This window comes from Leptosomus discolor, chromosome 17 (genome assembly GCF_034619465.1).
Source record: "Leptosomus discolor isolate bLepDis1 chromosome 17, bLepDis1.hap2, whole genome shotgun sequence".
NCBI classification, from domain to species: domain Eukaryota; kingdom Metazoa; phylum Chordata; class Aves; order Leptosomiformes; family Leptosomidae; genus Leptosomus; species Leptosomus discolor.
The window spans coordinates 5,743,689-5,758,923 of record NC_141407.1 but is presented as its reverse complement, the minus strand read 5'-3'; the positions used below and the strand labels follow the sequence as shown (position 1 = coordinate 5,758,923).

At 46.5% G+C, this 15,235-nt stretch overlaps 1 protein-coding gene across 2 annotated transcripts in view; it reads right to left on the bottom strand.

Moving 5' to 3' along the window:
* The window catches only part of PPP1R16B (protein phosphatase 1 regulatory subunit 16B), a 40,946-nt gene that overhangs the window by 8,439 nt on the left and 17,272 nt on the right, over window positions 1-15,235 (bottom strand). For both annotated transcript variants that reach the window (XM_009959496.2, XM_009959498.2), the window contains exons 2-3: window positions 2,314-2,384; window positions 134-279 (exon numbers count right to left, since the gene is read on the bottom strand). In XM_009959496.2, coding sequence (XP_009957798.1) covers window positions 134-279; window positions 2,314-2,384 — 217 coding nt within the window. The remainder of the gene's footprint in view (window positions 1-133; window positions 280-2,313; window positions 2,385-15,235) is intronic.

Genomic DNA, 15,235 nt, shown 5'->3' with positions numbered 1-15,235 from the left:
CCATGAAGAGCCTGAAAGCAGGGAATAATCGCCACTGCTGCAATATTGCGAGGTACTAAGCAGTCTCAGTTTCCATCCACAGAAGTTGTGGGGAGAATCAAATCTGCAGAAAGAGGCACAAAAAGCCACCTACTGCTGGATGAGGATCTTCACCAGGTTGATATGACCACATGTAGCTGCTGCATGCAACGGAGTCCACAGCTCGTTGTCTTTTGCATTGACATTGGCCCCATGGTTGAGGAGAAGCTTGACTATCTCTTCATAGTTGTCTATGCAGCACTGGTGAGGAAGAAATGCAGACAGATTGTTTTTTTTAAACTTTGGAAAGACGAGGCCTCATACCTGCTCAGTTTTACCAGGGTACCTGGATGTGGAGCTCTACTTTATCCTGCACTGTTTGGCAACAAGCATCTCCAACAGAGTTAAACACCAAGCGGGTCAGAAAGGCATCATGCAGAACACCTGAACTGGACAGACTGAAGGTCACTGGTGTTTTACAGGGACTTCTGGTTTGGGGGCAGAACCAGCAGGGAATAATAGCAAATATGTGCACAGCTTCTGTTCCACTGAGTCTTCCATATTCAAGAGCAAACATAGCAGAAATTGAGTGTAACCAGTATAACCACATGCCAAGGGATGAGCTGACAAGCTGACATTCCCCTTTCATAGGGAAAATCCCACACACTGGCATGTGATGAGTAAAAGTCTTCTCCAGCAGCTCACGCTGCCTACCACAGTTATCTGAAGAGATGTTAAGTTGGACTCCCAGAATTATGAGGTACTTCATAGGGCACTTTTCATTTCTTGAAAAAAATCAGCATCCTTGATGTGTTTACACCAGTGCCAGAGGCAGCACGCAAGAAGTGCCTCAACCGCTTTCCTTTGGGGAAAGTGGAATTTACTCTTTGATCCACCTCATGCTCACTTCTTGGCATGAATGTGCGTATGATAAAGTCACTAAAATAACGTCCATTATTGTGCAAGAAGCCTGCTGGTGGTCTATGCATTACTGCAGACCCACACAGGAGACTCGCAGCTCAGCACTGCAGTATGGGCTTGTAATGGGGCTGAATTACAACCCACAACAAGCATTTTAGTGGCTAAGTGACAAGGACCCTTTATGTATTTCTATTTCTGTTTCCTATTTGTAAATGAAAGTGAGGTTAAAGCCATGCCTGTCACACAGACAAGTTATCATAGAAGCGTAACTGCACCCTTCACTGGAAGCCACGGCTCTAATGGGCAATCATGTTCACTCAGAAGCTTCTCTCTGTTTGGGGGATTCAATTAATTCTAGTGGATGCAAAGTTCCCAACTCAACTCCCAAATGCACTTTACAATAACCAGTCCTTCAGTGGGCAAGGTGGGATTCTCCATGGCTTCAGTGCCTAGCGGGGAAAGCAATGAGGCTGTGGGTGTTTCTCTGTGTGCAGAATAACATCTCTTTGGAGAAGTGGTGGGGACCTTTTATTCTTCTGGAAGCCAGTTTGCATTTTTAAGCAAACATCAATCCAGCTTTGAAGAGAGCAAGCGACTTGCAGAAGAATCCAAAATCCCAAGTCAATGGGAGTATTTACAGCAAGGGCTAATGGCAAGAAAACCACAAGTCCCCGTTCCGCCCTCAGAGCAAGCGTGACAACCCTGCTACTGTTCTTCGCAGCAGCAGAGGCGGCAGCTGCCAGGCACAGTGAGTCCCACGGGCCTTCTGCAGGCTGGTTCTCCTCGTGCTTTCGCACTGAGCATCAGGACTCACAAGGAGCGATGGGAATGGGGGCCTTAGGAAGAAGAATAGAAAACCCCTCATGGGATCTGAGGAAGGACACAGACTTACACAGCGCTACAGCAAATCTGTATTTTACTGGTGACCAGCTGCTGCCATCTCATGCAGACTTTTGGAAGTCACTGAGCCTACAGAGAGCAGAGCAGGCTCTCCAAACATCCTGTGCATCGCTTATTTAAAATAGTTTCAAAACTCATGAGTTGCCAAAGTCTCTAAATTTGAGTTAATCTGCTTTAAGAGTTTACAGCCCAGCTCTGCAAAGATTAAAGGGTGGGAGAAATCTTCTTCATGCCCTGAGCTCTTACTATCACTGAACAAAGTCTGGGATACGGCAAGAGAAGGGTTTGATCTCAGTTTGCTCCCCAAGAAACAGGATCGCCAGCACAACACGGTGAAGTTTCACTGCTTTAACTGAGCAAAAAAATGAAACACAAGAGCTCTCTCCGTTTACCCCAACAGGTCTGCTCAGAGGGCAGCGGGAAGATGTGACAGTGTGGAGCAGCAGGGAGCTGTGACCTCCTCCCACACCTCACCTGATGCAGTGCAGTTAATCCATCTTCATTGCACAGGTCTGGGCTGATGTTGCTCTTCAGCAAGTAACACACTGTAAGGGAAGGAGACAGGAGGAAAGGAAAGTCAGACCAGTAATCCTAACACATCTCTTGCTCCAGCTAGCCCTGGCCAGTTCAAGACAGAGGCAACCCGCACCATCAGGGTGTTCCAATGCGGGCAGAGCTGCAGGAGACCTTGCAGCCAAGAGCCCAACACTGGCATGAACTGGCAGCCGCCACAGTGCCAGCGAGAAAAAAGCCTTCTTGGTTTTATCCAGCAGAGAGCACCAGCATACAGTTTTACCCAACTTCCTTCCAAAGGAGACTGCTACCACAGATATAATTTTCCTATGGTTGTGCTGGAACAGTCTACATTTTTATCTTGTGCTTTGCAACATCTGAGTACAACCTCTGCACACTGCAGCCCGGGGGAGCCCATAGGTCATCAGCGATTTTTGGGTCCTGACTTACGACTGTAAGAGAGATCTCTCTGTGGGAGAGATGAGGTCTTGCCTCAAGAAATTATCAATCTGGGACGAGAAGCCCAATGCGTTCAGGGGCCTCCCACATCTAAAATACACCAGGGCTGCTTTGGACACTTCGCATGAGCTGTTGGGTATTTGAAGAAAGCTTCCCAGAAGCTTTATTTTTTAATTGCTGCTTTGGGGGGAAAGGGTAAGATTTCATTAAAACGCAAATTTCTGAAACACATGAAAAGTCGTTAGCCTCTAGGTGAAAAATGAAGTTTGCTCTGAGGTACAGATCTTGCACAAGGTAATAGCAATAAGTCTGGCAGAGGACGTACATTAACAGCAATGCAAGGAACTCTTCAAATTCAACACTGCTGACAGACCTTGCTGATCTATACCCATCTTCTGTTGTTTACTTGCTAATTCCCTGCTTTTTCTCCAGATATTTTACTACCTAATGCTTTTCCCACCTCAAAATGTCACTGACAGCACAGTCACAAGCCTGAGGTTCATAATCATCTCCCTGGGGCCAGCATAGCAACAGATATTCAAGTCCCTTCTTATCTGATGGCAAGGACGCAACCATTAAGTGAATCCACAGCTACAAAATAAGGGACATTAACAAAGCTAAAAGGGCAATAACCATCTTCAGAGCTGGCAATCAAAATGACTGGCAAGCCTGATCACTCCCAAAGCATCCTGCAGTCTCTGCTTCTGCTGCTTTTGACTGATGGCTGTCCCACTGTTAGAGGGAGCTCTTTCCCCAGCACATCCAGAGGGAAACCCATCCACAAGGCTGTCCCTGGGGACGAAGCACTTCTGGCATCCAAAGTAGAACATGGAAAACATGTCCACAATGACATCAATGGTGATTTACGAAGCTTTGTTTAAAAGATCTGGCAAATGCACTCGCAAGAAAGGTAAATCAAAACCAAAGTGAAATTTTGTTTGGACGCCACTGGTCTGATGTTATCAAAAAGGCAGGCAAAACTGGACAAAAGTGAAATAAACCACTTTATATCACAGGACTGTTGCACCCAGCTCAAAATGAACGCTGGGATTTACATTTGCTGGAAATAATTTCAAGGCATGGACACCTGCTTGATGAAACCGATACAAAAAAAGCAGAATACAACAAAGAACAAAACTCATCCCCCACTGCGGCAAGTCCAAAGAGCGAGTTTTTTCCAGCTCAAAGGCCAGTGCAGGAAGCTCACGCCTACGCTCAGCTCACACCCCCCGACACGTGCATGCTTGACAGTAATAGGAGCGCTGAACCCCAGCCAGTATATCCAATTTAATCACTGTGCTTCTACTGTTTCTGACCAGCCCCAAGCTCCTGCTCTCCTAATCCAAGCTGAGTGATAGGTGGGTCATTCACCAGTGGGTCTGGTTGTCTCTCTCTTACTTCGGATGCTCTGCCATTAGGGTTTTAATTAAATCTCAGTCATTTAAGAACCATTGTGTACTAATGACATGCAGCTCCATAAACATGTTTCGCCTGATTATGGAGAGACAAGTAGATGCTGGCAGATTAACCTTCTAAGTGCTGTCCCTCCATGGGAAGAAGCAGTAGCATAAATCCCAGCTTGTTATGGAGTATGGGGCTTTGTGTTGAAGGCTCTGTGATCGTGACTTGACAGAGCTTGCAAGAGTCGTTGAAGGGTTACGATTCAGGAAAGGATTTATTTTACCCTAAAGCAGCTTTGAATTCTCCACTAACACCTGCAGCAGCCCTCATGTTCGCAGTGCACCTCCCCTTGGCTCCCATCTGCCCTCAGGACTGGCTCACCACAGCCCCCAAAACATTTCCCAGTATCTCCCAACACACTGAAGATGGACAACCACAAGACACCAGAAAAGAGCACAGAAAAGCCAAGTGATGAAGCTAGGTATGGCTGTGGTACTAATCAACCAGGCAAACACAGCTTGAAGAAGAGATCAAACTCCTTTCCAACCAGTCATAAGCTGAAGATTGCATCTCGGGGGTTGGCAGGGAGAGCACAGGGCTCGGCAGCAACGAGTTCTGGCTCTTTTCTCTAAAGTCAGAGGGATGTTGCCTTCAGTACTCCTCATGCTCCAGACAACAAATCCCAACAGCTAGGCAGAAGTCTCTGAGAACTGCGATTTCCTATTATGTACATCACCTTTTACAAGCAAGGGGATTTACCCAGCATCCCACCAAGCGTGCAGCAGAACACATGGACATGGACAAGTGCCCAATGCCCACCACCCAGGAACAGCCCTTCCCACACGGCCGGCAAGAACAAGGCCTCCCTTCTGACAAACTTCAGGACAAGTGTGCGCTTGCGGGTTTTCCAGCGCCGTAAGAATAGGAAGGGGGGAGGGGGGCACAACTGTGACGCCTTGCAGTGCTGGAAGCCGGACCCTCAGCTCCAGGGCTGTGGCACTGCCACCAACCTGCTCCACTGCTTAATGCACAACATAAGGGGCAGAGATCTGAGCAAGCAAAGTGCTTCTCTTCAAGGCTGCTGGTGCCACACGCCTCGCTGCAAAGCCCAACACCTTCTCCTCCCACCTCCAGGCATGAGTGACGCCGTACAGGCAGGGAGCACACGAGTGACGCCGTACAGGCAGGGAGCATACACTGCAGCTCGCAAGGACGCAGATTAATCACTCTACGCCAGCTGATCACCTTCTGTTGGCTCAAGCCTCGGCACCCCACTTGGGAAAGGAAGATCCCCGCATATGCACAAGGTATAGCATGGAAAGGGGTCCTCTGCAAGCCCAGGTCACTCCGAGCCCAACAGAATGGGCTTTTGTGGGTCACATTGGTGGGTTCAGCAGGTGGCAGCCTCTACTTCAACACTTCCGATTAACTTCTTAAAGAGAGCTCAGTGCCTAAAATGCTGAGCTCTTTAAAATCTGTCCTTTTTTGCCTGTAGGTGGGGGGCAGGTGGGGAGAAGGGGCTGGATGCGTAGATATACTTCATTACATGTCAAGCACAAGTTGTGGGAAGCAGTTTCAAATGCATAGCAAATGAAGGAATGAAAATTATTACAATAAGAGCTGGGTGAACAAATTGTGGTGAATAATTCATTGCAAATTATATTAACTGAACAATCACTCAAATGAATTTTCCATTATTCTGCTTGCTCTGCCTATCATTGAACCTCTCACACACCAAGATGGTGTACATTAATCTTCAGTTTATATTTTATCATTCACATCTGTGCTGTGTTAAATGGAAAAAGCTCCACAACAGCTGTGAAAATACATCATAGGTTTTAAGTCACCCTCCATCACATGTCCTGGGGCAGCCTCAGACAGATTCTCCTCCCCAAACACACAAACCCACTTCTCAGGAGCTCCCTCTCCTCCCAAGCATGTCCAAGCCTCACCTATTCTCTCCAAAATCTGTAAATCACAGGGGAAGAAAAAAACCCACCACTGCAAAGGTGGAAAATTCAATGCAGGGTAATCAGCGCTCTCACCTGAAGAAATATTACAGTGCTATCGTTTGTCATCGATGTTACTTTCCACTGAGTTTACACTAGAAACAGCTCTTCCAGAAAAGTTCCTAGACCAGATGAAGACTTTTCTATGGACAAAAAAATACCTTTGTCAGTGCAGTTCCTCTTACGTCAACAAGCTACACCACAAAATTCTGGATAATATTACACTCCCATCTATACCCAGCATTTGCATACCTCAAGTATTAATAACTCATAAGAGAAAAAGCCAACTGAAACTGATACGGATACCAGGGAGGGGGAAAAAAAAAACCCAAACACACACCTTTTGGATAGGAGTTCCTGATTCCTCTCAAAAATATATAGTGAAACTGTCCATACTGGCAAGCAGGCTTACCTGTGTGCTCCAAGTTTACATACACACACAGGCCATTAGATTTTAAAAATCCAGGTCTATCTTGATCCTCTGCACTCAACAATTTCTTTTTGAAAATACAGAAACTCTTCTAGTTCATTTTCTGGTTCTCAGGCCGCCTTTAAAAGCTGTTATTTCACTGTGGTCTCTAGAGCAGTAGAATAATTCTTGTATGTTTCTACCTGATTTCACTGAATAAAATGAAGAGAAGTTTCCCTTGGATTGATAAGATTCATGCTTTTACACGTTGCTTCTAGTTACTTCCACCCAAACATGGCTTTAATTAAAAACCCAGTGTAGTGGAAGAAACTCTTCCCAGCATTACTGGTAGCGAGATACTGGTGGTGTCTGTGCCACATAGGTGTGTTGGCAAAGGTCTAGAAATACTGATCCCCAGCCTGCCAGGCGCGGCCCTATGGACGGGCTCAGCTATCTCAAAGCAACATTTTTACCGCTATGGTTTTGCAGGGATATTTATTACACAGGAGAAACATTGCCAAGAAAACAGCATGGAAGCTATGAGCGCTCTGCCAGCAAAGCATCCCGCTTCCTAACACAGCATACTATGATAGTCATGTTTAAGAGCAGTAACAGGATGAACTCACTCAGCCTTATCCTCCACTCCCTGCAATGTACAACTGATAGCTCATCCTAGTCCATTGATAAACTCTGCAGCACCCTAAAGCTTCTTGAAAGACAAAAAAAAAAACCCACAGAAAACCAAACCTCATAGTCAGACAGCTTCAAACACTTAGTACACCTAAAAATAAATATGGCCCAGTTTACCTGCTGAGCTAGCAACTGAGACATCCCATCGTGATTGATCACCAAGCTTTCTCGACAAGGTTCAAGGCCTGTTAAGACACTTCCCACACAGTTTATAGCTGGGCACACACTTTCCTTCTAACATCCCCACAAAATCTGGGAAGTCTGGAAAGAGACCAGCAGAGCCCCATCTGCTTTGTGCCATATTCACACGGGCAGGGATGTTTCATGCAGCTACACTCTGCCCAGGTCCTGCTTCACTCAAGGAAAATCTGCTTCTGATTTTGATGCTTCTTGCTGAAGAGGCCATACCCTTCCTTAGCCCCAAGGAGCCTGCTTCGCGTGGCAGGCGCTTCCTGCAGAGCTTGGGGCCTGATTCATACACATTTTATTCTGACAGCGAGCGAGAGTTGTCAACAACTCATACATTCAATTAATGCATAGGGTCCAATTCTTTCTCCCCTCTTTGTATCTATTTCAGTCAATTTTTACTTTATGCTTTGACCCCTAGCCACCACTGTAGTACCAGCGCACCAAGAACAACACTGTAAGGGGACAGCTGCCAACATCTCGGATGAATGGGCCACAGCCAGGCACCCAAGCCCTACTGCACCCCGCATTTTTCTTGTTCTGCATCTGCAGGACTTCAAGCTCTGATAATCCACTTAGCACTAGTGATGCTAAAGCATCTTTCTTTAGTGGCTGCCATCCACCTGGGATTACTCAGGTAAGTAACAGTGTGCAAGTGACCCATCTGTAACGCAGCAGAAACAAAGCCAAATCCATTTCAATAGGGAAAATAAGAACCAGGGGATGCTGCCATCTGACAAGCCTTTTTAAGGATGTAGCATCATGTTCAAAAGAATCCTCATCCTCTTCTCCTGCTCAGACTAACAGTGAAATTGGTCCAGCCAGGAGATACCAAATACATAAACGAAAACTAAAAATCAGAGATTATTTTCTTGTTTTTCCATTCTTCATCTGTTATTGGAAGAATAACTAAATAATTTTGGTATGGTTTTTAAACACATGATGGCCTTTAAAAGGGATGAGTGTTTTATATAACCTTCAGGCTCAGCTGCCTTCAGCAGGATTTCTGTGGGCAGGCAGCCAGAAAAGCAGATTCCCCAATATCAGAGTGACACCTGGGCTGCCAAAGAGCCACTTCTCTCTTTAAGAGGCATTTTGGAGAAGGTATTCAAACGGTGCTGATTTAAAGAGCAGTAACAAAAAAATTAAGTCAGACTTAGGGAGGTATGGAACAAGGAGGACATGGCCAAGTTTCCCAAGGATGACTCAGAAGCTGTGGTGGTCAGCAGAGCAAGGCTGGCTTTTAGGGTGTGATGGTGCCGAGCAGAAAGCACTGACAACAAACAGAGGAAATTGTCCTGCTGCGGTCAGGGCTACACGAGCCAATGGCCCGAGCAGGGAACACCAACAGAAAGCAAGGGATGAGGGACAGCCATGTCCTCCAGCAGCGGCTCGACAGGAACCTGCATCCCCCATCTCTTGAGTTCGCACCTGAAATGTTGGGTTTGGTGGTGCAAGCAGGCAAGCAACCCATCTTGCTTCCCTTCGTGTTTCAGGCAGGGTTAGACAAAGGGCACCTACAGAGTCAGTAAACGCTCAACCATGACCTCCTGTTGTCCTACTGCTCCGGCTACTTCCAGCTTTCTTCCTACAAAAAGCTTCTCTTGGAAGTCATGACAACACATGCAAATCCATCCAAACACAACATCAAAGCGTTTTATCTGAATAGCACAGAGGATGCCACTTACATACCTGTTTAGAAAATACTTTTGATGTATTGGACCAAAACCTATCTACTGAGACATGCAGCAGTCATCACCTGTGATGTCTATACTAAGCTTATTAGAAAATAAATCTTTCAGGGTACCAAAAAGGAAATGCAGCAAAAAAAATTAATTGGCTTTAATAGAAATTACAGCTTAAGAAGTGTTTAGATAAAAGGGAGCAATGGTGTCAGGAGTAAACTTTTGCAGCTGTCCGAGTACATGAAGAGCTTCCCCAGTTGCATTAACACATTAACATAACAGGTGATCTGAGGAGCAGAATTGCAATGTGCCATCCCCCCCAGCTCCACGCAGAGCCAGTATTTGCAAGAGGATACTCTAATATGCAACGTGTAACAGGAAATAGTTCATATTGCCATTTGAAAGTGTTATTAGGTTCCAGAGTCAACAGCCTCTGCTCCAGATCGTATTTCAGGCACCCTATGGCCTCAGCTAAGCAGCTGTACATTGACCTGAACCACATGAATGTTTTTTAAGAGTCTCAATTATAAAACAGGAAACTTTCTATTTAGAGTAATGGAAAAGAGGTTTTGGTGGAGGGGTGGGGAAATGCATATCTGCTTTTCAAGCTGCCCTGTACCAAACGATTCCCCGCTGCTGATCGCAGCCCAGGCTCTCCCCTTCTCTGCTCCTCAGCCTGCCCCACTCCAGAGACCCTTTTTCTCTGCTGTGCATCTCTAACCTTGCCCTGGTCTTTAGAGAAGCTCCAGCTGCTCTGGCTGTTTCGGTGCCTTCTCCACCCTCAGCAGCATCCACCCTGACCTCAATCAGCAGGTTTTAGCTCCTCCTTCTCTAAGTTTGTCTCCCTTTAGATTAGGATGAGTATATCAGGGATGAAGATCTTTAAGAGATACAAGACCAAATCACATCCTTAGGCCCCCCTCCCGTGGATCACTGCATTCACGGGACAGGGTGCCACATAGCCAAGGCCTAAACCCCTGCGTAAGGCAGCAGCGCGGTGTGCCAGGACACGCTCTGCCACGCGGCCCTCTCCAAACCAGCTCTGTGTGACACGGCAGCAGCAGGAGCCGGTGCCACCCCCCAGGTCACACCCAGCCCAGATGTGTCTCGCACCATTACCTCACACAGGAGACCATGGGGGGCAGGCCAGGCGTTAGTGTAATCTGCTACAACATCACGCCCTGCTCCACAGCACTGTTTCTTACTGGAGATGCTGCATTGCCACGAAGTGCTGGAAGGGAAATGTCTACAAAACCAGAAAGTCCTCCCCTTTCTTTTTTTTTTTTTTTTTTTGGTCAAATAAAGAGACACTGTGGTTTCCTTTCAAAAAGCAAATGTTATAAGAAAGAAAACTTTCACACAAGTTTAGCAGCAAACGAAACTTTAGGAAAAGAGCATTGGCTGATCCTCAGCAGCCCTTCTGTTTTTGCAATTTGTAATTATTCAGCAGCAAATTTTACACGATTCAGAGATTTGAATTTCAACAGAGTCTTTCATCCAGAGATCTCAGCAAGCGCTGCTGCAGTTAGCAGAGTGAGCTCCAGGCTGTCTCCCAGGATTTTACAATCAGCATTCGCTTCGTTTCACAGATGTGACATCTCAGCCTGAGTTAGACCAAGACTCTGGAGGCTCGGTTTTCTTTGCCAAGGTCACACTGGCAGTCCGTGGCACAGCTGTGACAGTGCCCTTAAGTCCCAGGTCCCAGCTCTGCTCTTTAAGCAGAAGAAAACTCCTCTCCCCCCATCCTCTCGGTTGTTTAGCCAAGAAGAACTGGGCAAAGCAGCTGAAGTCTCAACGCTAACAGCTTTGGCGGCAAGCAGACCCCAAGGCAAACCTTGTATTTGAGAGGTCGGTAATCGCCTCTATAGGTATTTTGAAAAGAGAAACCAAAGCTGTGGCTCGGCAGCAGCTCTCAGCTGGTATCGCTCCCCCAGGAAGGTCTCCGGCACCTAGCTCGGACCTGTTTGCTGACCACATCAAGGACCTGGGCCGGGCGAGGAGAGCCAGTTGCAAGAGGTGGGGCAGCAAGGTCATCTGAAGGGCTTGGAGTGTGGCAGCACACTTCCTTTAATTACAAATCAGGAATGATGCTGTCACCAAGGTGGAGAATGAAGCATGTTTGGTCACCAAGCCTACATTTCACAACCACCCCTGATGTCCACCAGCAATCCAGCCAGGACAACCTCTTTTTTACCTCCCCTCTCACAAGCCCAAGTCCCAGAAATTTGAAAGTTTTGGGGGCTGATCAAATCCCACTATTCCCCCAGAGTTTCAAACCACTTCTCCTTTAAGCTTCCTTTCAGCACCTACCACACACAGACAAACCACACAGTCTAGAACTTCTTTTCCGAATTAACAAAAAAGCACATTCGATTTGCTCCCCAGGTCAAACACCTCCAATCCCAAAGCAATCCCCAATGTCGAGTGTCACCCCTGTACAGCTGCTGCCTCGCAGCGCCCGCGACAGCCCGACACCAGCATGGGGCATGGAGGCAGCGGGCAGCTGTTAGGGACCAGCAGGCAACTGCACGAAGCACCCCAGCTAGTGGCACACTGCCCCTTGCTGGGACCTGGCCAGGAGGCGCGGGTGATCCTTGTACCACCACGTACCAAACAAGGGAATTTCCAAGAAATACCTGTGCACCCCAACTCCCCATGCTGCAAATTTGTTTTCAACATAACCAAATGGATTAGAGAGCCACATGGACTGCTCTCCCAGCCCCTGGCAACCAACAAACCCTTGTCAGAGAAGTCAAGAGAATTTATCCGTGAACATCACCAAAGGTATTCAGCACTGCATGGAAACCAGTTCATCTATTTAGGAGTTGAATCAGAAGTTAGCACCTGAGCTTGGCAGAAATGCAGGTTTTTCACAGCTACAGTAATGCTCGTAATCAATGAGACAGGCCTGACAGAAGGTATATAAGAAATCTATGTGATGGCTGCTGTGCACGGAGGACACTAATCCTCCCAGCAAGGGGCTGAAGCCAGAGACCATCCACCTCGTGGGCTCTGGGCCTGATCCAGTTGAGGATGGTCTGCTCAATAAAGATCACGGCATAAACTTGCTGCAGGTTACTAGTTGTGCAATTCAAATTAAAGACCAATTATCTTGAGCATCCAGGTTAAAAAAAAAAAAAAGAAAAAAAGAATAGTGGACAAAAAGTTAATTTCCTTAACATTTCCTAATTTCATTGAAGAAGGTTTGAAATCCCCTTCCACAACTCCTCAGAGATTGCACAAGAGACCTTAGGTCGAAACAAGTGGGCACGCAGTGATACAACCTGGGTTGGTCTACAACCCAACTGTCAAGTGCTTTGCTAAAACAAGATCACCTTGTTTTAACAGATATTTCACCTGCCCCACCACAAAAAGCTGACAACTCTCAAACTTCTCCTGTCACAAGTTCTATGTGATTTCTGCTTCCCACCACCTCAAGTAGCAGGAGATGAGCGTTCCCAGGATGGATGATGCAATATAGCTTCATGGTTGCCAGGAGGTTAGCCCACACAGAAGCAGCTTGAGAGCTTGACAGGTCATTTAGACTTTTCAGAATGAAAAAAAAAAATAAAATAAATCCAACTTGTTGCCTTCACCCACCCCTGCCATATCCACAGACACCAAAGCACCAGCCTCATGTGAACTCAAAACAAGACAGCTTTTGCTGCCAGCTCTGCTCTGCTGCGCTTCCTCCACTTTGATGCAGTAAAGAAGGAAACTGTGCACGAGGGCGGGAGCGCTTTCCTTTTCAGCGAGTGGCTCCTTCACTTTCAAAAGCCATCTCAGTCGACTTAAAACTTTCATCTGCAGAATACAGCTCGAATTCAGCAAACCCTTCAGATCAGAGCTGGGTGGAGACAGAAAACCAGCTCCCTCACAAACTGCTGAGGAGTCGTGTACGTCATGGCAGAGGGACAAGGATGGTTCCTCATGGGAGAGGAGCTCTGGGGTCCAAGCCCACGGGCACAGCTCACACCAGGGATTTCAGCTCAGGATTCCAAACACTTACAAGACTGCTCTAACAACCTTCAGGGTCAGTCTAGGAGTCTTTTACTTCATGTAAAGAGGAAGAGAGATGAAATTCTCCTCCAGAAAGTGCTTTGCCTTAGCGCCTCAGACAGGGTCAATAGTGTCTCATCCTGCTTCTGAGATAAGCACTTTAGTCTTGGTGCATACAGTGATTTTTTTCCTGTTTATTTATTTTGCTTTGTAGTCACACACTGAGCTTATTAATACTAACAAACCACGCATTTTTTAATTTTGTGGTTCAAAGTACAATTCCTTCAGCTCCTATGCTGATTTAAAGCATCCCATTTACCACAGCAGTACCTCTGAACACTGAAGACATAACCCCGCAATGCTGGGAACAAGGACTTGCAGTCAACAGGGAGCACATAGAGAGCACAATATATTCCACTTCTCTCCCTTCATCCCTTCGAGAGGTCTCTTGTCCTGGAATGAAAGACCCTATCCAACTCTACACGTTAGTATTGAAAGTCAAATGCCTCCCATATCCTCTTCATCAAGAGTCAGCTCGGAGGAGGTACAGTTTTCCTTTCTGCAACAGCGGAGAAGAGTTTCAGTTTGCCAAAGTACATTTCACTTCCCAAGAAAACTGCAGTTTTCAAAATAATTAACAGTCATTAAAATTCCCCATTAAGTTTTGCCATTAGCAATAGCAGGACCATTCTCCTCTCCACAGTGGTGAAAACTCTGCTCACTTCTATATTAAAACCAGCTTTGTTAATGAGCCATTTTATTCCATCCTGTTTGCTTATGAGAGCGCTCCCTCACCAGCAGATCCCTCACATCAGGGAGTTTTTCATTACATATTTAACACTACAACAGCCCAAGCATCATGGGCCACCTTTTAGCTGTCGCAGTGCAAGAAAGGTGACATCCATCTTCTGGGCTTGAATGGCAGTCTGCCCTGTACTCACTGCATCCCGTACACCTACCTATGGGCAAATGGGGAGAGCGCTCTCCTGCCACGCTGCTGGCCATAGCTGCTTCTGTGCAACGGAGGAGAAAAGACTGTGTGATTAAATCACCTAAAGAAACCCCACACTTTGAACATTAAGACAAGGGAAAAGCCAGGCTTGAGCTTTGTGTCATCTCCCATCGATTCCACAGTCTAATATTTTGACTTAAAAATTTATAGTAACAACAAAATGTTTTAGTAGCTAAACCCATCTTAGTAAGTTCATTAAAGTAATTAATGCTTAAGTGGCTGCTTACACTGCTGACAGCACTAATTACAGGTTGCAGAGGTGGATCCCAGTGACAGTGCAGGGAACCAGGAGTCAGTTCGAGGCTGTGCACGGTACTGGGAAGACATGCAGTCCCATGCAACCCCTTGAGCTGGATCAAGCGCTCCCCTGCTTTTTCCTGCTGCTAAAACCAACATTCAGTATCTCCAGCACTGAGCATAACCGAGCAACTTTGGCAGCTTCTGGTGAAAGAACACATATTTTTCTGCTGACCAACATCCAGCAGAAGAGGCCCGTAGCACCTTACTCAACACCCTTTTCGAGAGCAAGCCCTTCAAGAACGGGAGAGGGGCTGGCTAGCCAGGGTGACAGGGCCCTTACAGACCATCATGAGGACAGGAATCAAAGCGCTCTGGTTCCTGGAGACACCACAGACCATTTTATCCCTTGTGAAAAGGGGTTACACTCTCACTCACTAAACCAGGGGTATAACCTTCCTCACACAAGCAGTCCTGTCCTTTAAATACGGGCAGAGATCCACATACCCAGCATGACTTGTGTCAAGAGCACTTGTACCTGTTTTGGGAGATGCAGAAGATCTGACCCTCATTACTAGATCTGTGATCAATTCTAAGATCCCTCCTCAACTGTTTTTTGGTCCTACCTTTGGCTGGAAAAAACACAGTCTTACAAAAATTGATTTCTTTCCAAGCAGCTGTTTGTGACAAATGCTTCTGAGATGTTGCCCACATTTCACAGACTGAAGCAAATCCCACTCCAAGCCTCCACTACCACCTCAGTTAGTGCTACAACAGAGAAATCCTGTTTCTTTCT